The sequence below is a fragment of the Alnus glutinosa genome, chromosome 13 (genome assembly GCF_958979055.1).
Source record: "Alnus glutinosa chromosome 13, dhAlnGlut1.1, whole genome shotgun sequence".
In the NCBI taxonomy this organism is placed as follows: Eukaryota; Viridiplantae; Streptophyta; class Magnoliopsida; order Fagales; family Betulaceae; genus Alnus; species Alnus glutinosa.
In genome coordinates this window covers 25,104,867-25,131,127 of record NC_084898.1, presented here as the reverse complement: position 1 = coordinate 25,131,127, position 26,261 = coordinate 25,104,867, and the positions used below count along the sequence as shown (strand labels likewise).

At 32.9% G+C, this 26,261-nt stretch overlaps 2 protein-coding genes and 1 non-coding gene across 3 annotated transcripts; 2 read left to right on the top strand and 1 right to left on the bottom strand.

Moving 5' to 3' along the window:
- The first annotated feature begins 1,265 nt into the window (after positions 1-1,265).
- On the top strand, positions 1,266-8,822 carry LOC133854728 ((S)-ureidoglycine aminohydrolase). Its single transcript, XM_062290986.1, has 13 exons — positions 1,266-1,416; positions 1,586-1,717; positions 2,774-2,861; positions 2,947-3,023; positions 5,227-5,266; positions 5,392-5,458; positions 5,873-5,958; positions 6,204-6,285; positions 6,651-6,707; positions 6,799-6,837; positions 7,230-7,300; positions 8,437-8,490; positions 8,630-8,822. The coding sequence occupies exons 1-13, from the start codon at positions 1,374-1,376 to the stop codon at positions 8,697-8,699; spliced, it is 906 nt and encodes a 301-aa protein (XP_062146970.1). The 5' UTR covers positions 1,266-1,373; the 3' UTR covers positions 8,700-8,822.
- A 5,937-nt stretch (positions 8,823-14,759) lies between these two features.
- Positions 14,760-18,201, top strand: LOC133853696 (cationic amino acid transporter 6, chloroplastic-like). The gene is made up of 5 exons (XM_062289699.1): positions 14,760-15,230; positions 15,321-15,543; positions 15,913-16,243; positions 16,427-16,655; positions 17,545-18,201. Exons 1-5 carry the CDS (start codon positions 14,840-14,842, stop codon positions 18,075-18,077), a joined length of 1,707 nt encoding a protein of 568 aa, XP_062145683.1. The 5' UTR covers positions 14,760-14,839; the 3' UTR covers positions 18,078-18,201.
- Positions 18,202-21,309: 3,108 nt separating this feature from the next.
- TRNAW-CCA (transfer RNA tryptophan (anticodon CCA)) lies at positions 21,310-21,381 on the bottom strand. The gene has a single exon. It is a non-coding gene; the product is annotated as a tRNA-Trp (tRNA).
- Between the last annotated feature and the right edge of the window lie 4,880 nt (positions 21,382-26,261).

Below are 26,261 nucleotides of genomic sequence, written 5' to 3'. Positions count from 1 at the left end.
AAGGCGTGATTTTGGCTCTCTTAAACGTTTGCCTTCAGCCTTTGTGAAGTCGTTTAAACTTGAATGAAATGATATAAAATCTGAGTTCAGTGAGTTATGTGCTGTAGTTAAACTCCATGGCGTAAAACAGAAACGTTAATCAATCGTTTGCTTCACACCCCTTAACTTCTAAGAATTGACGTTTGGTTTAAAAAAAAAAAAAATGCTTGATTAATTCTCAGCCTTTCATTTTTTTTACAGCATGGTTACAGCACCTAAGCCAGATCCCAGAGGGAATAAATAGATTTAATTTGCGAGATCACCAGTGATATGAGGAGAAGCAGCGGAATCAATGAGCCATTTTTTATCTTTGGTCGTAGATGCAATGGTACAGTTCATAGTTGCATCACTGGAATGCAATTGAGGACACGACTTGGCTATGTGGTCCAGCTGATCACAGATGTGGCATTTAGGCTGATGATGCCTATTATAGTTGGTGGGCTTACCAGACCCATTATTGAAACGATGCCCATCACGAGTGTTATACGCTATACACACTCTCACTCTTTTATTCCACTCTCACACACTCTCTAATGTGTCTTTTAAAATTACTGTTGAATCAAAATTTAATAATAATAAATCTAAAATTTAATTATAATTTTAAAAGCCACCTCAAAGTTAAAGTGCGTGAGAATGAAAGTCGAGGAGTTGGAGTTTCCGTATACTTCTTTGTGCACGTGCGGAGCTAGTGACAGACCAGCAACATTCAACAGGAGAAATGATTTTTTTTACAGTTTTTGTACATATCCTATACATCTTTTTTCTGAATTAATTATTAGATTTGTAGAACCATGAGAGATATACATGTAACATGTCTCATCAACCAGAGGCACAAACTCCACTTATCCCCGACAAGTAATTCTATAAGTCACTCTTGTAACCTTAAAAAAATGATGTTTCTTTTAAAATTATCATTGAGCTTGTGATAAGTAATATTAGAAGTTCCTCTTCTATCCCTCCAAAAATGATGTGACTTTTAAAATTACTGTTGGGCTTATGATTAATCATTATTGAATTTTGATCAAATGATGATCTTAAAAAGTACCTCATTTTTGGAGAGGTACAAAAATGACATAAAAAGAATTTACAGAATTACTCGCTTGTGATTAATCACTATTGAATATTGATTAAATAGTAATTCTAAAAGCCACGTCATTTTTAGAGGGACACAAAAGTAATAAAAGAGTGGCATATATAATTATTGGTCCGACTCCCCGCCTAGTCAGCATTTGTCTTCTTCCTTCTCCACCAGCACAAGATAGTTTACACAAATAAAAACCGGCACTGAAACTACAATCCTCCACGCAAACCCCCCCTAACACAGAGATCTCACCATGCGAACTCCCTCTCCTTTCCTCCTCATTTTTGCAACACTCAGTATGCAACACCCAATAGTCCTTTTTGGTTGCTTAGACAATGTTTATTTTTTCTTTCTCGGTTTTCTCAATAGTCAATCGGGGAGGGGCTGGTTAAGTTAGCTTTAATCTTTTTAATCGTTGGGTTTTTCCTTTTTTTTTTTTTTTTTTTTTTTTTTTTTTTTTTTCAGGTTTTCTCAAAGTTGCCGTGAGTGAAGAAGGTATTTGCTCTACGCCTTATTCTTTAATTAACTCTGATTCAGGCTCGAAGCCTCTGTACTGGAAGGTCACCAATCCTACACTTTCTCCTGCTAATCTTCAAGGTCAGTGATTAGAACTTTGTTTGTGTGTGTGTTTTATCATATAGAACTTGACCTGGGTAAACGTGTAAATGGTTTGTATTGGTCTGTGAAGTAATCAGAAGCATGAATGGGGATTGGCTTAAACATTTTGACTGTGTTTGGTTGCTGAGGAAATAAAGCAAGAAAACAATAAGGAAAAAGAGGGTCCAAAACATTATTGAAGTGGAAAAAGTTGAAGATGATGCAAAAATATGCTTGTCAGGGTGCTTTTCAAAAGGGTGTTTGCTTGCTTTCTATGCTTCCAAAAATGTCGACCTTTTTACAGCAGAAATTGAAAACGATAGTTTATCAAATATTTTCACTCTTTTCATTCTTAAGAAAAACACGAATGTTATTTTCTAAACCAAGTAGGCCTTAAATTTTGAATTGTGTGCTTTAGTGTTGTGGGATTAATACAATGGATAATGCAACTCAACCATGCAGTGGTATCAGTTTCGTTGATTGCAGATTTTTGTTTAATGAGTACTAAGTAATACATACAGGTTTATTAACCATGACTTTTCAGGCAGTATGTTTGGCCATTGATAATATTCTTATTTTCTCTATCACTTTTAGTGAAAATATAAATTCATGAGAAAACATGTTGATTAGTGGAAACTTAGAAGGGCTTTTTTGCGAAAATGATGGAAAATGGTGGAAAGGTGAAAAATGAAAGTACTTTTCGGGAAGTGAAAACAGAAAACTTATCTACTTTCTGACTGAAGCTCTAAGAAAGGTTTTCTCTTTATGCATGCGAAGCCTATTTTGAGGATAATGTTGTAAAATAAATGATGTGCCCATGGATTACCGTGAGACTTTCTCAATGGTGGTTTTTGGTTGCCGAGAAACTGGTGAATGACTCTAGGAAAGTTGATACTTAGCTAACAATTTGGTTGTTGAATTTTTTTTTTGAAGTTACAATGAGAAATTGCCAAACTTTGATTTTGATTTGTTTCCCTTTGTTCTTTGTATTAACGAATCTAAAAAGTGCTTGCAAGATATTACATTCACCTTTTTCTTTTGGGTTCTTATTGCCAGATTTGCCAGGTTTCACACGCAGTGTCTATAAAGCAGATCATGCTTTAATAACACCTGAAAGTCATGTATTCAGTCCTTTACCTGAGTGGTACTTTTGACTTTACATTACCCTTTATTTTTAAAATAATTTTGTCTTATCCGGTGGTGCAGTAATTTGGATTTTTTTTTTACAGGACTAATACATTGGGGGCCTACTTAATTACACCAGCTATGGGCTCAAACTTTGTAATGTACCTAGCAAAAATGCAAGGTTCAGTTGTAGAATTGTATATAATTTGCAAGTCTTTTTTTTTTTTTTTTTTTTAAAAAAAAAAATTTAGTTTAGAGTTTTGGTATTCATGGGTCTTCAGCTTGAGCAATAAAGTTATAAGATTCAACATATGTTGATTGTTCATACTTTAATGTTGTTGGACCAATTGGAACTCATCACTCATCATGCACAAGTTGGACAACTGCATCTGCATGTTTTGTAAAAGATTTGAGTTTTTTTGGAATATCTGTATGTTGAACAATTCATGACCAATACATGGTTGGTAGCAAGACTCACAGTTGTTACACCATTATTGGGCCCTGCAATTGAAGAAAAAAGTTTATAGGTTTTTGAGATACATCTTGATTTCTGACAGATAATTGATTCATATACACTGTAACTTATAAACTCTAGAAAACAAATTATGTAGAACTTCTGAAGCATGTTTATCTCGATTGGAAAATTATACAGCTCATGATTTCTAATGATATTGTAGAGATTTTTCTACGCTTCATCAAATGTTAAATGGCAATTAATTGTTATGTTACGTTTATAATCTTGTCAAATCCTTACTCATTAAAGTCAGATAGACGTATTTGACACCTTTCCAAGTAAATATACATCACCTGTTATCTTACGAGCCAAAGGAAGCTCTAACAATATCTACGTTATACCCCAAAAGGACTAGTCAATATTATAGTTGGAGTTTTCTAGAATCACTTATAAAGTTCAATCTTACTTAGTAAAGAACCAATGTGGGGCTAGACACTCATATAACACCTTCACAATCCGCTCATCGAATGTGAGACTTAGTGTTGGGATGCCACAATATCCTCTAATGATCCCTAACGTTCTCATCAAGGCCCACAACATGCTCTAATGCTCCAGTAGGTTGGTTTTGATTCCATTTGTCACGATCTAGGGAAATGCTAGTCACATCTATGTTATATCCTAAAAGGACTAGTCAATGTTAGAATTAGAGTCCCTAGAGTCATTTATAAAATGCAGTCCCATCTAATAAGGAACCAATATGAGAGATACTCCTGCAACACCTTCACAGTCCACCCATTTAATGTGAGACTTAACTTTTTGGGTTGTAACGTGTTATGCTTCAACTTCCCAGATTCTTGGTATTCTTTGTCTGTGTTTCTTTGTTTCTTCATTTTGTTTTATGAATTTAGTACCAATGCACGAGCAACAAAAGCATGATCTGAAAATTATAGAAGTCAATACTTGATATACATGATTTGGCACATTGAGATTCTCTCTCTCTCTTCATTTTGTTTTATGAATTTAGTACCAATGCACGAGCAACAAAAGCATGATCTGAAAATTATAGAAGTCAATACTTGATATACATGATTTGGCACATTGAGATTCTCTCTCTCTCTCTCTCTCTCTCTCTCTCTCTCTCTCTCTCTCTCTCTCTCTCTCTCTCTCCTCCAAATGAATTTACTTGTGGTTTTTTACAAGAATGATGTACCCTACAAGGTCTTTTAATTTAGTTTTGTGTAATACATGTGATAATTAGGCTGAAAAATTACTCAAAACCATGTGATGACTTAACTAGGTAGTTGGGATCCGCTATGTGAATTCTGCTATGCTGCTCTGCTCTAATAGGTATTTTCAGTTATAGTCATGGATTTCTTTATTACAACCTCAACTCATGTCTGCTAGTCTACTCATCTTTTCCTGATGATAGGACATGTTAAAATTAAAACTAAATGCCTTTTATTGGTCAAAGCGTAGCACTCACATGAATGATGGCTAGGACAAGCCTAGGGTTGTTCTCTAGCCACACCCGCCTTTCTTGAATGGCATGGTGCCTTCCAGTTAGCTTCTTGGTTTGTTTTCTTTGTTCTGTGTTTGACATTGATTTTTCTTATGGTTTTTTCTTTGGCCTTACAGTCAGAAATATCCTCTTTAGTACATCCATTAATGATCATGTGTCGGTTAAATTTGTTCTTTCACCTCAGTGGTCGCTTGTTACAGAAATACAATCGGGGAATGCTTATATGTGTTTTTTCATCAGTCAATATGTTGAGATTAAATTGTTTGATGACTCTTTTCCTTGGATTCAATTAGATTTATCTTGTCTATCATGTCATCCACTGTTTATGATGCCCATGTAAAGATCTCCAATTGGAATTTATCTTCTGCTTGTTGATTATTTTTTTACTGATATTTGCTTTACAATGTGCAGAGAATTCAAGATCAGGACTCCCCCCTGTTGATGTAGAGAGGTATGCATATTTACTCCTCCCCCCCCCCCCAATAAAAAAAGAAGGCATATGGGTCATTATACAAACAGGTTATAATTATTGATTTGATTTGCTTTGTGACATTTATTATGTATTTGTCCCACTAGGTTCATATTTGTGGTTCAGGGTGCTGTGACTCTCACTGATGCTTCTGGTGTTAGCCACGAATTGATAGTAAGAAAACTTGATCGGTATTTAATTTTGAATAAAAATTTTCAGCATATAAAATATGTAAGGGCAATCTTGGCCATGTGAAGAAAATATTGGCTTTGCGTATATAAAATATGTATCTATATCTATGTCCATATATACCAAGAAAGATCCATTTGGTTCTTTTGATTTTTGCTCAACCTAGATGAAAATTATTATTTCTGGTTCCCTTGGAGGATGAATCTATAGTAATTCTCCTTAGTAACAACAAAACTGACTTGAATGATCCTATATTAAAAGTTAAAAGGTACACACAAACGTATTAATTTTGGGCTCCTTGGCTTTTCTCTATAGTGGCTGCAAATGCTTTATGTGATTATTCAGGATCATTGATAAAGGCTGGAAGAAAGTCTAATGTCATTTCTCTTTGAAATGCAGATAGATTCGTATGCTTATCTACCTCCTAGATTTCAACATTCACTGAAGTGTTATGCATCTGCCACTCTTGTGGTGTTTGAGCGAAGGTATGTGCCTATATGTGTTATAATTGACTGGATAGTTTGCCATCTCGTTCAGATGTTTCATCCTCATTGCATGCTTGGCATGAGAATTCACTCTAAGTACCCTTACATGGCATTGATGCTATTGAAGAACTTGTTTTATCAGTTAAAGTTACTTTGCTATTGAAACATCATTAGCAACCAACAGTGTTTAAGTAATCGGATGATACATAATACTTTTAATTGTCAACTACCTTGTTTACTGTTAGGTATGCCTCGCTGGATAATTGTGTCACTGAGCAAATCATCAGTTCAACAGAAAAGCAGCCACTCCTTGAAACTCCAGGCGAAGTAAGTTGTGGATTGTTTGTTTATATGCTTAATATTTCAGAAAGATTGGACGTCCCTGTCTTTCAAATCCCCCCCACCCCACAAGGCCAAAAGAAAAACAGCATACTTATTTTCAGTCCACTCTGGGGTGTGTAGGAGCCATTCCTTGATACATATTGACTCGGAACAAGTCTCGTATATGTCTTCTAATCTTTTCTTGCTCTTGGCATTTGTATGTTACAAATACTCAATTGTACATATCCAATATTTTATGATGATTTCTGGAAACAGTTTTTAGTCTTTATTTTCTTTAGGTTTCTATTTAAGATAGTTTTTATAGTTGTTATTAAGTTTGTGTGTGTAACTTTTTCCTTGCCTGATATCAGGTCTTTGAACTTAGGAAGCTTCTCCCCACATCTTTGCCATATGACTTCAATATCCATGTAAGCTGTAATCTACTTTGTGATGCAAATCCTGGTTTCCTTGGTCATAGCATTCTTTTCAGCAACTCAGCATTTATATACATGCCTGCAGATCATGGATTTTCAACCTGGAGAATTTCTTAATGTCAAGGTATTCTTCTTTTTCTTGGTTGTTGAGCCTCTTTTATCTTGAGTTTCTATATATTGCTCCTCCATCTTGGTCTGGATGTTTGTAACATGCAAATCGTAATACCATTCAAAGTAAGTTTTCTCTAATAACATTTGATCTAAATTTTGGTTACGCTATAAAAGAAATTAATTTAATGAAGCTTTAGAGACGTGAATAATTCACATTCTGATACCAATCTTTTTTCTTTTTAAAAATTTTAGGGATTTTTTCCAAGATAGGTAGGTTTTGTTAAATAATTTTAAAGTAAGTCATAGTTTTGATAGTTATTTTTTTGTCCAGCTTCTTGAGGATGCTTTCTTGTTAAAGTTATGAGGGTTAAGAAAATTATGTATTTGGGCTTTTTGCTTTCACAGGAGTTTCATTACAATCAGCATGGTTTGTTGCTTTTAGAGGGACAGGGCATTTATCGCTTGGGTGATAGCTGGTAAGATTTCTTCAAGAGTATTGTGTTAGGATGTCTATAAAATTCCTGCTGATGTCATATATAGCTTTCTGAGGCCAATAACAATTATTTGTATTGAACACCGAATATGAAAATACTTAATAGGACTTGCACTGTATCTAGGATTGCCTGATTTATCTTGTACGTCTTAACATACTAAGGCTTTGGGATTTGGTTAGATTCCTCCCCCAGCTTTACACCTTTTCTTCTACTACCATTTGGTAACAATTTTGCTTGCATTAAACTGGTTTGGTCAGCGCATGTAAGGAGGATCACACTCACCAGCTTAATTTTAACTTGCCTTAGTTTTAGCAGGCTCGAACATGTTTGATGTCTCCTCACTGAAAAACTTTGTCCTTAGAGTGAGCTATGGTATGGTTATAGTGATAATTGTCTAACATATGGGATAATATTGATAGGGGGCACTTTATTTGGTTGTTGCTTGTACAATTGATCCATTAGAATTTGACTTGTGGAACAACTTGCCCATGAGATATCATATATTACTATTTTCTTGGCCCGAGTGGGGGTTTGGATCTCCCTGTATACATGGAAAGTGGCCTGGAATAGTGTGCATGTCTCTAAGCATTATGTCAAAGAGGGACAGACAGGTTTTAGTTGGCTTTGTTCTTCCTTGGAACTCATGTTTTCATGTTTTTACCTGCTTACTAGTGCAAAATTACACTTTGTGTTTGTTGCAATTATTATTCTTAATTGGTATGGCAAGTGTTTGAACTATCAAGCAGAATGAACATCTTCTGGCATTTTTCAAATTCATGCCTCTTACCTTTCTAAGAGATGACTATTTCGGTACACTATTCTATTTCTAGATCCACAATAACTAGCCATAAGATCAGCAACACAAACAGTAAACCTCTCTTTGTGCATGAAATCAATAATAGAACTTAAAATTCAAGTTCCTAAATTTCTAAGGAATGCTGTCTGGCTTTGCCTCGATGACAGCTGATGAATTTGCTTATTGCAATATTGTTATGACTTATAAGTGCATTCTGGCTCTCCCTTTTTTTTTTTTCTTTTTTTTTTTTTTCACTTCTATGATCTACTGGCACTTGTTAAATCTTTCTAATCTTATTTTCTGTTAATATTTTCATAAATAGGTATCCAATTCAAGCAGGTGATGTTATTTGGATGGCACCATTTGTGCCTCAGTGGTAAGTGAGAAATATACTACATTTTTTTTTATTCTTTTTTCCTGGATGGGGAAATGGTAATAGTATATAGAAGTCTCTTGCATATTCTTCCAATATGGTTTAAATCAAATAGACAATGATATGTTCTGCAACCTTTCAGGTATGCTGCACTTGGTAAAACTCGGTCGAGGTATCTTCTGTACAAAGATGTAAATAGGAATCCTCTGTAATCGTATTTCACAACAAGATTGCTCATGGATGCAATTACATGATTCTGACAACTGATTTGACAATGATAATAATGTGTGAACTAAAGCTACCAAATGCTATGTGCAATACATAATTTTTCTCAATGTGATGTATGCTTGAATTTAACATATATTCTAGTATATGGGACCAATTTGTTAAAAGGAATGCCATTTTCTCTAGTTTCCAATTTCACCAGGAAAAAGAAAATGTTGGAAAAGCTTCATAAACATGTGGGAAATATAATAAAAAAGTGTACATGATACTAGATTGATATGTGGATTTCTCTGGTTCAAGTTCATGTTCAACTCAATTATGAAGGCCTAAATGCTTCTTGAACCCGTTGGAGGGTCTACCAAACTGTCTAGCTCTTGATCCTGTGGGTTCCTGCAATAAAATTGTAAGATAATTTCACTTGAAATGGAGAAGATCGTGATTGACATATAACGTGTCTTTTCAAGTATCGTGTCGGTGAAACTATACTAGTAGTAGACTCATACAGGAACCATCTTGGTTCAACATTTTGAGTGTCCCAGTCAGTCTAGCACTGGAAACTAATAGCAGGATTAAGAATGTCATAAAGGTTACTAAATATTCAACTTATATTCCATCTCACATACATACTCAAATAGTCATGAACTGATGAAGTCAAAGAAAGACTCAAAGCAAAATAAACATGAAAAAGAAAATTCTAAAGTCTAATTGGGAATAAGTTTGAATAGACTTTATTTCTGGTGAAAATCTAAAACAGTTGGTTTTGAAATAAGTGGTCGAACTATTAATGCTAGTTGTCACCTACTACAAATATGACATAGAACACAAGAAGATTGATTCAGTGAATTTATCCTGTAGAAACATTCATTTTACATATATAGGGGTAAAGTTTTTGCGGCACACCAGATTAGAAGAACTTCTTTCAATTCAGTCTATTAATATGACATATATCTTAATTAGAGCATGCGAGAATCATATAGTCTGAGGATAGATGCCAATTTAATAGACTGAGTTGAAAAAAACAATATCATGGTTGAGGAAGAACATATGGTCCGGAGATGTCCACGTGGCTATAAATATAGCACCTAGAATAAATTAATTTTGGCCCCCCACAAGTGAAATATGATGAGAGAGAAACCACCACCACCACCCCCCCAACCGCCCCATATTCTTCACCACTTCCTTTTCCCCATTTCCCCTTAACACTTTGGTGGGATGTCTTCCATGTCAGCCTTTCCCAAATCGGAATATTATGATAAACATTAGCCTGCTTTTGTGCAAAAAAGTTATTGATCTTTTCTTTTTTATAAGAACTACTTTATCTAAAGTTATCATTAGTGGCAATAATATGTCACAAATTCCCCCTTTTAAAGGCTTATCAAATTCCCTTCCAATGAATTCTTTTTGATTAACACTATGACTAAAGTGTGGCACCACTCTAATGCCATTGAAGTAATATATCAAGCAATTTTCTATATTCATAAAAACGATAATAATGGTTAATATCTTCCACCATGTAACAATGTTGTCGGTAACACTAGCCATATTTAATTCGAGGGGCTTTTGCTTATGTAATGGTTGGATACTTTTGTATGTATCATGTATGTATATATGTCTTCTCGCATCCCCGGCTTTTGTATAGGAGTGTGCGAATTTTCGGCATTCCGACCGCTACCAACATATATTGTGAAGTTACCATTTATGTTTTCAAACCGTACTCCCTTGCTTCGTTAAAACATGAATTTTTTGACGTTTTCAAATCACCATTTTCTATAATTTTGTTTAAAATCGCACGCAAAATCAAGGGGCTAAATGCGCTCAATGTCACCATGATCACTTCAAATGTTTTTACATTGTGGGATGAATAGAATAACACACACTCAGTTATAGTTGCCTTTTTTCGGGGCCCATCCAATATATAGTCCTACACCAACATATATGGGTAACTTTTTTAAGAAAGTCGGTTTAAATTTTGTCCTAGTTGGAGGATTTCATATGTAAATTGTCTTTAATATGGTAGTTGTCAATTTATGACAGCTGCATTTCACTCGAGAGATTCTTGAAATGGTGTCTTAGTTAAGGTTTCGATCATGAAAAGGTGGCTGTTTTAGAATTCCTTCTCTCCCCTTCCATGATAATCACCACTAGCTACGCTGAGGCAACTTGCATGGTGGCAATGGTAGACCTACTTTTTACGTTGGCATTATATTTATAATGCTTTTAAAAAATGAAAATCTGTGTTGGATCTGGGAAAAAGAGAAAAAAGAAAAGAAAAGAAAAGAAAAAAAGCTTTAATGTTTGCCTCGAATAGGAAACTATGTTAATTGATGTTATTGTGGGTAGGGTTAGTTATTCAAGGAAATATATAAGAAGCTACTTCAGCTTCGATCATATTCTAATCAATTAGGGTTACAGAGTCTGAACCACAAAACAAGAAGCTAGTAATGGTATTTGTAATGCACAGTCCCTTGGCTTTTATATATTTCTTTTATATATATATATATATATATATATATATATAATTCTTTTGGTCACAAAAAGATAAATCAAGCCCATGACGACCTTCATACTCATTGGAATCATTATATTCATTAACAAAGAAGAAAAGAGGTGGTTTGAAAATTGGTTGTGAGCTAGCCTTTGGTTTCAACTTTACCCATTCTCACCTTGAATTTAGGCTTTTGCTAATAAATAACAAATATGTACGTGATGAAGTTATATAATAATTTTATAGCAAACTCTCTCATTTCATTGATGGAGGCGAATCTTAATAATATCTCCAATATCAAAGAGGGTTGGGAGCCAGCCATAATTGTAAAAAATATCAATTGGGTATCAATAATATATAAGCATAGAGATCAGAAGATCGATCCATCTCTCTACTAATTATTATTTTCAGGGTTTCTATTGCTGAGATTTTTTTATTTGCTTGAGCAAACATGGTTGACAGTAATTCTGAATCATCATATTAAATATTTTTTTTTATGCAAACAACAATTAGTTTGGCTTGATTTTTTTTTTTTAGTTAATATATATATATATATATATATATATATATATATATATATATATATATATATATATATTGAGAGAGAGAGAGAGAGAGAGAGAGAGAGAGAGAGTTGAGTCAAAATTGTAGTTTTGAATTAAGGATGATATTCAACTGGATAAGAAACAACTATAATTCGAGTGATTAAGAATATGATACTTATTATTTTATAGGATATAGCGTACCAAATTAATTAATTAATTAATTAATTCTAGAAACTATTAACTCTAGGAAAAGTCTAACAGGCACTGTATATATTAGGATTATCCCTTCTTGATTCCTAGCTGGCTCCTCCCCAAGAGGGCATCTTGTTCTTTGGAGATCGATGACTCACTTGCACAAATCTCTCTTCTTTTTTTCACCTTTCTATTTGTATATTAATTAAACTCTTTAGATATATAAAATCAAACAACTTTTCACGTATATATTACATTCTTATGGGTTCCTTTGGCATCAGAAAACATATATATATATATAGAGAGAGACGACTGTAGCGACACTCAATTAGAGGTGAGGACTGAGGTCAAAGGAAATTTGGATGACCCACTTCACAATATCATATGCAAAAGTCTTCTAGTGCTTCTCCCATATATCCTTTTAGTGCAATTTATCTACCAATCAGATTGAAAAGCACAACAAATTAAATATTCCACTCGATCCATCTCCAAATGCTTTTCTTATTATATTTAGAAAAGAAAATACAAAATTAATTCCTCTAATTGCACTATTTGCAATAAACTCATTATGGTTTACAAAGTACTAAAATAAAATTCTAAGGGAGGTCTGACCACCCCCAAATTAGCCAGATCGAGGGAGTATCAAAACACTCCTAAGGCTTTTGCAGGTGGTTTGGCGACGATATATAATTTTTGTTTGCCACGGCTATCATTATTTTTGTCAACCTTAAGTTGCATTATAAAATAAGATAATGAGAAGAAAATGTTTATAAAAAGTAGAGATGCATTGTTAATTATGCTTTTATTGAAAAGTTTCGTGGAATTAATGGAAATAGGTTTGAAACCAGGGTCATGCCAAAGTTATACCTATAACCTACCTGTAAAGGAGTAGATTCAAGTATGGTAAGCCAAATCTCTACAAGAAAAGATGGAGACTTATTAGGGTGAATGATATATATATATTCGAGATGCTTAAAATACAAAACACCAACTTGCAAGATTCTGGATAGATTTCCCAAGTTAATCATTCACTTTACCAATCATATAAATTTATGAACCTTCTATGCTAAAGATAACACATCATATTTTTTTACTATTTTTTCAATGTTGACATATGGCACATGAGAGTCATACGTATGTGGTCTGTCTCAATGCATGTCAAAAACCAACGATGTTTGACCACCGACACGTACAGCATTATATGCACTTATATCTATACATAAATATAAACCTGTCTCTATGTATGCATGTCTGTTTAATTATTTTGAATGTATATATATAACTCCTAAAATCATTTAGTGATATATATTCATCTCTCGACAGTATTAAAAAGGAAAGCCTATTTAATAATTTCTTTACTCCCATTTAATCAATGATCAGTCCTCTTATTAATTAGCAGCTTTAATTAGTATGTCTTTGAGAAGTATATGTTGTAAGTTGAAAAGGCTGCAATCAATACTGCATTAATTATGTTGAAATGCCAGAAGAAAAGCTTAATTTACTTGGTGTGTATATATATATATATATATATATATATATATATATATATATATATATATATATATATATATATATATATATATATATATATATATTGAGATTTTCAAAAAAATAAAAAAGAAAAAAAGAAATATATATCTATTGAGACTACGAATAACATGTATTATATATACTTTAGGAGCTTAATAATATATGTTTTAGAGAATATGTGGCAAAAGCTGCATAACAACGAGATGTCAGACAAGCTTTCACTAAAATGATGATCATAAATAGAGGTTCAAAGCTCCAACCTCATAGTTTCTTATTATTTTTCCATTTTTCGTACATTAATTTAAGTTGGAGTACTCAAAAACCACATATTTGGCTTCTTAAGCCACTTTTAAATTCAACTTTAAAGATATGTTTCCATTAACTTGAGTATCATTCTTGTATTGGTCAATGTTAGATGAAATCAGATCTAGTAAACTATGAAACAAAGTATTTAAATATAAATCTATCTTCGATGCATTAACACGTGTTTGCTCTAAATTTTTTGAGATTTTATGGAATCAGAGCATCACAATATATGATATATATTGGCAGCGTTGGAACTGTGTTATCAATATGCTCCTGTTGAGGAATCACGTTCAATCATTCTTGAGACTCATTGGAAGAAATCTAATTAGTTGCTTTAACAAAGTGTTTGATGCTTTTCACAACTTTTCAAAGTTTTAGATGTGAAATTCTACAAGATTAGGTCAAAGTCCTTTCTTCACGTAGTGATTCCTCTTACAAAGCTCACTTCAAAATGGTTGGGCCTTTTCTATCTTTTTTGTGTATGCTTCTATAACAGAAGAACCTTTCTTTGGTGTCTTGGGGTTCTCAAAGACTATTTAGTTGGAGAGATAATGAAAGATAAAAGAGGGTGTTATTTGTCATTCTAGACACACACAAGGACAAATAGGTACTCTCAATAAAGCCATGGACACCCACTTGGGTTCTCTCATCAACCTTTAGTAAAAGAATCCAGCATATATAATCCTATCTCTCTCTCTCTCTCTCTCTCTCTCTCTCTTTTTCTTTCTTTTTTTTAATGAGTGAAATAACGATTACAACAACAAATAAAAGAAAAAAAAATTGCAGATAACCAAAGTAAAGACAAAAAAAAAAAAACACTATCCACTGCAGCAATCCATTTCACATACACTGAAGACAATTCTTAAAATGAAAGAAAAAAGTGAGAAAACTACCAGCAATACTAGTGGTAGCAACTTATGATGGAAGTTGTGAGCGCAAAAGGCACCCAAAATGTATATTTAAAACTTTCACCTAAAAGGCATTATACCTTCTCTCAAACACATATTTAAGACCTTCACTCCACCCATCTCATGGAAGCAAAAAACACTAATCCATTTCTTTCACAAACATGACCACCAGCGTTCAAATTGCACCCAACACCATTTCCTTCTCCAATTACCTCTATTCCCTCCACCAAACACCTCACAGGCTTAGAAAGAGAATGTTGGCGACCTGGACTCCAGACCAAGAGCTCAACCAGGTGAGGCAAAGGTCTGGAGCAGACATGAAAAGGAAGCTCAAGTGGCATGATTTGGTCGCCCTTGGTGTTGGTGGGATGCTTGGTGTTGGAGTGTTTGTCACAACTGGTATTGTAGCCAACGAGCACTCTGGCCCTTCTGTCTTCATATCATATATCATTGCCGGAATATCAGCACTTCTTTCCTCTTTGTGTTACACTGAATTCTCTGTTCAAATTCCAGTTGCCGGTGGTGCCTTCAGTTACCTTAGAGTGACCTTTGGTATGCATATTTTTGTCTTATTATTCTTCAATTTCCTTCTTAATTTATTTATTTATTTATTTTTTAGAGATTTATCTTGAAATGATGTAGGAGAGTTTGTAGGTTACTTTGCTGGGGCAAGCATACTTATGGAATATGTATTATCCAATGCTGCTGTGGGAAGAACTTTTACTGAGTATTTAGCCTGTGCTTTTGGAGTAAATAGTTCAAACTCATGGAGAGTCAAAGTGGATGGACTAGCAAAAGGTTATAATATGTTGGATTTCCCGGCTGTCGCTCTTATTCTCCTTCTCACTCTCTGTCTATGCCATAGGTTTGATTTCTTACCATATTTAACTCTATATATTAATCACTTTTATTTCCTGGGAGTTTATATATGTTGATCTTGGTGCACATGTTTCTTAGCTTGCTAGATGTTTCATTGACATGGGTTAGTGGCCATTTGTATCGTTTTTTTTTTTTTTTTTTTTTTTTTTTTTTAATGCCAGCCCTATTTATATATATATATATATATTGATGGCAATTAAAAATCATTGATGGCGTTGGTTACTTATTATCATCATCATTGTAACCATCACTGAATGGACAGAAATTTCCTCTAAACTATTTATTGGACTATGAAGTAAGGGTTTTTTATTGATTCAATTGTGATGAAAGTTTTTTTTTTTTTTTGTTATTGCAGTACAAAGGAAAGCTCTATCTTGAACCTTATTATGACAGTGTTTCATGTAGTTTTCTTTGGATTTATCATATTTGCTGGCTTCTCCCATGGGACTACCAATAACTTGGTGAAGCCAGGAGGACTAACTCCTAAGGGTGTTAGAGGTCTTCTTGATGGAGCAGCCATTGTTTACTTCAGCTTTATTGGCTATGACTCGGTTTCAACTATGGCAGAAGAGATCCAAAACCCTTCAAGGAGCCTTCCTGTGGGAATTGTGGGTTCAGTTCTCATTGTTTCTGTACTATATTGCCTCATGGCATTGTCTTTGTGTATGATGGTTCCTTACACTAAGGTCAGTAATCTAAATTTCATATATATCTCAAACACACCATTTGTTTACTTTACCATGTATACTATGAAAAGACGTCACACTAATTGAAACGACAGTAAATAAATTGTCAATTTTTTTTTATTTATTATTATTTTATATATTATTTCACATTCAAATTTATAGGCAATCTTGAATTGTTTATAGATATCAAAAACTGCATCATTTGCAATCGCTTTTCGAAAAATCGGGTGGAAATGGGCAAGCAATGTTGTTGGGGTAGGAGCAAGTTTGGGAATTGTTGCTTCTCTTCTGGTTGCCATGTTAGGTCAAGCTAGGTACCTCTGTGTTATTGGAAGGGCCCGGCTAGTGCCGGCATGGTTAGCCAAGGTTCATCCTTCAACAGGCACCCCAATGAATGCCACACTCTTCTTAGGTAAGGAAAATCTTAATTTCATGTCTTACATGCTTCTCCATGAACTTTAATTGCACTCCCATTTCATCCCAAAGAAGAAGACACAAAAATTACAAATCTAGATAGTGTCTAGTAACAATCACAAGCAAATTAAATCTTTTATGATATTAATTCCCATACCACATATTTTATTATTAAGCAAAAAATATTTTGGAGTTGGGATTTGGGATTTGGGAGTGGGCTTAAGTTTTATGATAACCTTTTTTATATCCTCTTACTACTATCTTGTTCAAGGACATCTATCAATTTTCGAAAGTGGGGAGAGCAACACCTCAAAAGAAAAAGGAAATAATAATTGAAATAGTAGTAACACTAAAGATAAGAAAATATTCAAATTTCTCAAACCATGTTTTGCTTGCAAAATATGGATTATTGGATTTCAATAAGTGTTTATTAGCGACAATTTTTAATTGTGTCGTCACTAGAAGTTTGAATGCTAAAGAACAATTTTTTTGAGTGAGAGTCCAAGGCAATTTTCATTAAGAATTTAGAAAGAAAAAAAAAAAATTCACCCCACAAACTCGTAGCTAAATCTAGTAATCCTATTCTAGCCACCTAAATAGCTGCATCTAAGGTGAAGAAAATAAAGATAATGTCCATTTATAAAAAACTAATGGAGAACTTTTTCATTTGTTTACTTTTTCCACAATGCTTCCTATAAATTTATTTTTTGTTTTCTATTCTCAGTGTTAAAAAATAGTAATGCTTTATTTTGTATTATATAAAACCTTTTTCTTTTTTCTTTTTTCTTTTTTTTTTTGAAAATTTTCACAATATCTATATATCTATCATGAGTTAGACACATAATTAAAATCCCATAAACCATATTAATTCGTTCCTCGTGATGTAGGAATCTGCACAGCTACAATTGCACTCTTCACTGACCTCGAAATAGTCCTTCAAATGATCAACTTTGGAACACTCTTGGTGTTCTACCTTGTAGCCAACGCTCTCATCTACAGAAGATACGTGATCATAAGCCACAACCCCCCTCTCCATACCTTCTTGTTCCTTTTTCTCCTCTCAGCCTGTGCTTTTGGCATTTCCATATCATGGAAGCTCGGGCTACAATGGTGGAACCTTCCGTTGTTCGGGGGATCCATGATCATCATCACTGCCATCTTCCACTACATGGTACCTTGTCATCAAGGACAATACATGGAATGGTCGGTACCGTTTATGCCATGGCCAGCCGCGACATCAGTCTTTCTTAATGTCTTCTTGATGACAACACTAAAGAAACTTGCATTCCAAAGCTTTGCTATATGGGCATGTTTGATAACTTTGTTCTATGTGCTTTATGGAGTTCATTCAACTTATCGAGCAGATGAGTTTGAGAAGGGTGTTGAAGATGAAATGAACCCAAACTCGTCAACCCAATAGATGACTAAGGTAGATATTCAAGTGCTTTGATTAAAGCATTTGTCCTGCAAAAGAAAGAAGCAAGAAAAAAAGATTGAACATTTTGAGTTCTGTTAATTAAATTTTTCTACATCTTTTTTTCTCTCTCTCTAGTTTCGTTTGAAGCGGTCCTTTCAGTTTTAAAGGTTGTCAAAGTGTTCATTTATGGAATTTCTTTGAAAGAACAAAGAATTACTGTAAAAGAGAAACACAAATGAATATAAAAAAGTGTCAAACTGAGTGAGAGAGAGAGAGAGAGAGAGATTTGTTTTAGTAGATATTATTTGGTTGCACTTTCTTTCTTTTCCTCCATTTGCAATGGTGATGCCACCATCATACAATGGGTAGGATATCATGAAGGCAATGCCCTTTTAGTATTGGGGAAGATGATTGAGGTCATTTTGGGACATAGCAAGCAACGATGGGCACAATAATAAACCTCTTGGAAAGTATGATAGCCTAGCTAGTTCTTCATTTTTGTCATTTTCTAGCTCATCCAAAATTGGAATGTCACCCGGCCATAATCATCATCATTAGAGAGAGAGAGAGAGAGAGAGTTTCTGTTCGAGCTAGAATTTTTAAATTTTTAATTTTAATTTATTTTTTTTTACGAAGGAAGAAGAATGAAGAATCCTACATAAGCAATAGATCGAAAATAATCTACATTGTTAAATTACAGTAATTTTGTGTTGGGTTCATGATGAGTTCGTAGTAGTGTTAAAAATCATCAGTTCTTATGTTTTCTGTCAAGTTTGGTTTGTATCGAGACATTGATATAAGAATATATAGGTCAACCCTAACCATACCCATTTAATTAAACATGCCAGACCTTTAAACCTTAACCTGCTAATTTTGTATTGAGTTCGTGTCAGGTTTGTAGGTCATGTAAAAAATGATCAACCCTAAAGAAATTCATAATGAAATAGTAAATAAATAAAAGATAAAACTTCACTTATCATTCCTAATCTTTCATCATTTTTACTATCATATCCTTAAAATTTTAAAAGTGTCAATTTAGTATATTTATTTTTCAATTTCAACCATTCGTTAGGATTTTCCGTTAAATCTTATCAAAATTCTCAAAATACAATTTTTTTAAATATATATATATATATATATATATATATATATATATATATATATATATATATATATATATATATATATATATATTCCAAAGATTATTGCGTGGAGTATTTTTGCAAATTCCATTAATCCTTACCAACGCCTAAATCTTTGCAATTTTGTTCTTTTTTTTCTTCCTAAAAAAAGAAGGGTAATTTGAGAATTTTGAGACTATTCCGTTAAGATTTAACAGGAAATCCTAAGAGATGGTTGAAATTAAAATAAATAAATAAAAAAAAATTAAAAGATGAATACACTAAATTGAGATTCTTTAAAGTTTAAGGGTATAAATGATTGCAAAAGTGATAAAAAAAAAAAAAAAAAAAAAAATCAGGGGTAGTAAATGAAGTTTTTCCTAAATAAAATAGCAAAAATAAATTGAAAATTGAGACAAAGGATTTTACGAATGATTCGGTATTAAACACCTACGTCCACCATTAGAAAAGAATCTAAAAGACTACATCTAGCTTGCTCTTATTTCTTGATGATCAATGACAATATAAATGGCCCATATTTATCGAAAAACTGTGGTAGAGAATACAAAATGATAGATAGAGATTATATCAAATCAAATTTAATACAATCAAATTCGATTACCTAAAATGTAGGAGATAATTATAATAAAATATTTGAAATTAAATACAATCATATTTGAATACAAAGGCAGACTTTAAAATTAACAAACCTATCCCTCTTGGGCTAGGGGTGTTACATTGATTGAGTTCTATTAGTTCTTCTTTAGTAGACTGCTAATCACAAATACTTAAGCTTGGTAAAAGTTGAAATGTCCTATTACAAAAATTAGATACAAATATAACCACCAAGAGGTGGCTTAGCTAGTTTGATAACTGGGATGTGCACCAGAGGAAGGGTTTACTCATCTTCTAAAACATTTTGATTTTCATAAATATATAATCCCATAAAAATTAAGCTTAATTAAAAGCTTAGTTGCATTGCCAATTTGTGAAAAACAAGACATTTAAATTTATAGTGTGTAGAAATTTAAAATAAAATATAATATATATACATTGTAAAGAAAAAGGGGAAGCAATAGAGAAAAGAAAAGAATATGGTAGTTCCATGTTAGACACCTAAGTCCACTATATATTAAGCGTTACCCGAAAGACTACATTGAGGTCTTAATTGCTTGATTGATTTAAAACAAAAATAATCCCGGCATATAAATCCTCACTCAAAGAGATGTCAGCCCCCAAATTGGGTCCAATTTTAATTTTTAGGATACTGCTAACTGCAAAGTCTGCAATTAATTTTTAGATCTCTTTATCACAATCACTATAAGAACTATGATGGTGGGTCTGGGTCATATGGTTACCCAGATCAAATAGAAATTGTATCTTTTTTTTCTTTTTTCTTGCAGGTTTGTTGGTGCCAAGTCATCTAGTTTTTCCTGGCCTCCTACTTTTAGTGAACTGCTTTTTATTTTTTTCCCCCTCTAAATAATAAAAATAAAACCCAAAATTGGTTTGTAAATAATCATTAATTAGCTAGGTCATGACCTATGTAGTTAGCCCATTATTGAATCTAGATTGCCCATGTTTGCACCCAGCCAGAATATTTTTTTTTTTTTTTTTACTTTGAATATGATTATGTTTACTTACTAAATTAATTACCAATAATTGTTAATTCATGCATGTACGTGATGCTGAATGCATGGTTAAAAAAGAAAAAAAGGATGATCGATAACTTGTATAAGTTTAATTATAATGCTGCATAATAAAGCTAACTTTTGGCATATTCCTTAATTTTTCCAAAAATCATATATAGGCTAAACATTTAATTTTCTAGCTAGATATTGATTTGACCCAACTGCTATCAAATTGATCATCAAGAAAACTGCACTATTAAGAGATATATTTTTCTTATCTAAGGAACTCGATCTCAGCTTCTGCCTTACAAGTAAACAGTAATCTAATTATGTATATATACATGGTTATAATTAATCCAAATCAATATTTATAAATATTTGGTATTTCTGACTCGGATTCTAAAGGGTGTACATTCGGCGTTTCTGATTTGATTTATGATAATTTTTTTTAAAAAAAAAAAGAAAAAAAAAAGGCAAAAATATTGAACCCGACGTGAATCGAACACGCAACCTTCTGATCTGGAGTCAGACGCGCTACCATTGCGCCACGGATCCCTGTTAGTGGTTTTGACTTCTACTTTATATAGACTTAGAAACATTGAAAGTAGTCCACCCTCCAAAATTAATTAGTCAGCCAAGGGCCATCACCTCACTCTTTTGTGAGATACTTTTGCTTTTTGTCTCATCACCTCATGATCGATCTAGGGCGATGACATGTTGCAAGTTCTAAAAGTCATTTCCTTTTCAAACAAAGTTCTAAAAGTTTCCACTGTTTTGAATTTTTTACTGTGTATAAAACTTTTTTTTTTTTTTTTTTTAATTATATCAATAAAAATAAATTACAACAAACAAAAACATTGAGTTCGATAACCCAACAAAGAGTTTCGAATTAACCTCATCAGTGATAATAAACATAAATGAAGCTTTAGAGGCGCACCACGAATAGTGCAGCCTAAAAGCGTAAGAAGGACAACAAGCCTTGAAAGGTCCAATACTTTAATTAATTGTAGCCCAATAAAGAAATAACTGCAATAACATACTCAAAAGTAAACCACTGCAAAAAAAAAAAAAAAAAAGACGCTGATGATGGTTAAAATGAAACCTATGGTGGAGATAGCTTTAATCGCCCGAAGAAAACTCTAGAAAGCGAAAAATAAATAAATAAAATAAAATAAAAAGCTAGTAATGGTACATTCGTAACTTACGGTCCCTTTTATATATATATATATATATATAATTCTTTTGGTCACAAAAGATAAATCAAGCCCATGACCTTCATGCTCATTGGAATCATTATATTCATTAACAAAGAAGAAAAGAGATGGTTTGAAAATTGGTTGTGAGCCTTTGGTATCAACTTTACCCCTTCTCACCTTGAATTTAGGCTTTTGCTAATAAATAACAAATATGTGATGAAGTTATATAATAATTTTATAGCAAACTCTCTCATTTCATTGATGGAGGCGAATCTTAATAATATCTCCAATATCAAAGAGGGTTGGGAGCCAGCCATAATTGTAATAAATATCAATTGGGTATCAGTAATATATAAGCATAGATCAAAAGATCGATCCATCTCGATCTCTACCAATTATTATTTTCAGAGTTTTTGTTATTGAGATTCTTTGATTTGCTTTAACAAGCATGGTTGAAAGTAATTCTGAATCATTTTCTCATCGTATTTTAGCATATTAAATATTATTTTTTATGCAAATAAATTGAAATAATAATGGGTTTGGCTCTAATGTTTTTTTTGTTTTTTTTGTTTTTTTTTTTTATTTTTTAAAGTTTGTTTATAAAGTGTTAAGCTCTTCCTCTCTTTCCTCTCATCGATCCCCTCTAATTTGTCTCCATCATAGAAGCATACTATTCATTCATTCACGTCTTACAAAGAACCAATAAAATTAAATGACATGCATGTGTGTCTGTGTGTTTCGATCTTATATTAATAGCTGCTGATTTGGAGGCATCTTCCTTCCATTATAGAACTTGTCAACTTGATATATATACATCCATATATACTTAACACCTTTACAATCTAAACCGAGGTAACACAGTATATATATTAAGTTTAATTAGTAAGTAAATATGAGCAAATATAGAGTGTTGAGTCAAATTGTGGTACTGAATTAAGGATGGTATATATTCAACTGGCCGGGATAAGTAACGACTATAATTCGAGTGATTAAGAATATGATACTTATTAATTTATAGGATATAGCGTTCCAAATTAATTAATTAATTAATTCCAGAAACTATTCTCTAGCTCTAGGAAAAGTCTAACAAGCACTTTATATTAGGATTATCCCTTCATGATTCCTACCTCCTCCCCAAGAGGGCATCTTGTTCTTTGGAGATGACTCACTTGCACAATTCTCTCTTCTTCTTCTTTTTTTCACCTTTCTATTAGTATATTAATTAAACTCTTTAGATATATAAAATCAAACAACTTTTCACGTATATATTACATTCTTATGAAGGTTCCTTTGGCATCAGAAAACATATATATATATATATATATATATATATAGACGACTGTAGGGACACTCAATGAGAAGTGAGGACTGAGGTCAAAGGAAATTTGGATGACCCACTTCACAATATCATATGCAAAGTCTTCTAGTGCTTCTCCCATATATCCTCTTAGTGCAATTTATCTACCAATCAGATTGAAAAGCACAACAAATTAAATATTCCACTCGATCTATCTCCAAATGCTTTTCTTATTATATTTAGAAAAAAATATATAAAATTAATTCCTCTAATTGCACTATTTGCAATAATTAAACTCATTAGGGTTTATAAAGTACTGAAATAAAATTCTAAGGGTGACCTGAGCATCCCCATATTAGCCGGATCGAGGGGGTATCAAAACACCCCTAAGGCTTTTGAGGGTAGTTTGGCAACGATATATAATTTCTGTTTGTCACGGCTATCATTATTTTGTCGGCCTTAAGTTACATTATAAAATAAGATAGTGAGAAGGAAATGTTGATAAAAAGTAGAGATGCATTGTTAATTACCTTAACTTTGGAATCACACCAATAGGTCAACGCACCTGCCAAATTAAACAAATTGAATTTCTCAGTGTTTGTCATGGCCATGACATCTACGAGAGTCTCATGACCTAGGTTAGTTTGTAAGAATTTCTTTGAGTACGTACTAGTAGACTTATTGTAAAAATAAACATTATAAATCATGCCCTTTTAGGGCTTGGGGCGTGACACTCTAAGATCGAACCATTTCAAATCTCTTATTTTTCTTTTTGCTAAGTTAGCGTACATACAGTTAATTATATAGCTAGGTATAAATGGGTGGTATTAAAGTGAAAACTTCACATTCATCAAGAACAAAAACAACGTGTTCCATGGCAAACCGATCTGCATCATATTCCATTATCCAATATTTTTATCCTAAACAAATGATAAGCTGCTTCATGACCCTCATGATTAAAGCATGATTAGCATTTAGATAACCACTAATCCAGACACTTCTCAAGTGGTGTACAAGGCTAACTTTTTTTCCACATAGGATGAGCATCGATCCAAGTAGATATATATTGAATTAGAAAGAAAGAAGTAAATATATACTGACAGAAAATGGCCCAATGGAATCATGATTTCCGAAGTTTTCCATTGCAAGTTTGTAACGTGTGGAGATGTGGAGGACGAGACGTTGGACCACATAATCTCAACCCAATACTCGAGGCAATGGTGCTTCTAAATCACAGAAGGAAAGATATATATATATATATATATATATATATATATATATATATATATATATGAAAGACAACTTTGGGGTGGTTTGTGAGAAGTGTTAAGAATATATGTCACTTCATTAAGAGTACCTCTCTTCATCTTCTTCTTTCTTTTTGTTTTTTTCCCCAACGGCAGCTAACAAATTATTGGGTTTGTGTTAAAATATAAATTAAATGATTAAATTAACTCTTTCATAGCTATAAGCTTAAACTTTTGGGAGAAACGATGGCATCACAGCGAATGTCCTGAGTTTGAACTTTGTTTACGTTATTTACTTTCTATTTTAATTAAATATTTCACGTGTTGGGTCCTACTAATTAAGGTAGAGTTTATTTGAATCTATACATGAGGGAGATAAATGATAATTTAATAGTTTGATTCACACAGAAGATTGGATTGATATTCGCATGGTGGTACTGATAGGTTATAAATGTGTGGTATTAAAGCGAAAACTTCACATGCATCAAGAACATAAACAACGTGTTCCATGGCAAACCGATCTGCATCATATTCCATTATCCAATATTTTTATCTTAAGCAAACGATAAGTCGCTTCATAACCCTCATGATTAAAGCATGATTAGCATTCAGATAACCACTAATCCAGACACTTCTCAAGTAGTGTACAAAGCTAACTTTTTTTTTCCACACAGGATGAGCATCGATCCAAGTAGATATATATTGAATTAGAAAGAAAGAAGTAGATATATATTGACAGAATATGGCCCAGTGGAATCATGATTTCCGGAGTTTTCCATTGCAAGTTTGTAACGCGTGGAGATATGGAGGATGAGACGTTGGACTACATAATCTCAACCCAATACTCGAGGCAATGGTGCTTCTAAATCACAGAAGGAAATATATATATATATATATATATATATATATATGAAAGACAACTTTGGAGTGGTTTGTGAGAAGTGTTAAGAATATATTTCACTTCATCAAGAGTACTTCTCTTCATCTTCTTCTTCTTTCTTTCTGTTTTTTCCTCAATGGCAACTAACAAATTATTGGGTTTGTGTTAAAATATAAATTAAATGATTAAATTAACTCTTTCTTAGCTATAAGCTTAAACTTTTGGGATAAATGATAGCATCAAAGCGAATGTCCTGAGTTTGAATTTTGTTTACATCATTCACTTTCTATTTTAATTAAATATTTCATGTGTTGAGTCGTACTAATTAAGGTGGAGTTTATTTGAATCTACACGTGAGGGAGATAAATGATAATTTAATAGTTTGATTCACACAGAAGATTGAATTGATATTCGCATGGTGGTACTGATAGGGTATAAATGGGTGGTATTAAAGCGAAAACTTCACATTCATCAAGAATAGAAATAACATGCTCCATGGATTGATATAAGCTTAAACTTTTGGGATAAATGATAGCATCAAAGCGAATGTCCTGAGTTTGAATTTTGTTTACATCATTCACTTTCTATTTTAATTAAATATTTCATGTGTTGAGTCGTACTAATTAAGGTGGAGTTTATTTGAATCTACACGTGAGGTAGATAAATGATAATTTAATAGTTTGATTCACACAGAAGATTGAATTGATATTCGCATGGTGGTACTGATAGGGTATAAATGGGTGGTATTAAAGCGAAAACTTCACATTCATCAAGAACAGAAATAACATGCTCCATGGATTGATATAAGCTTAAAC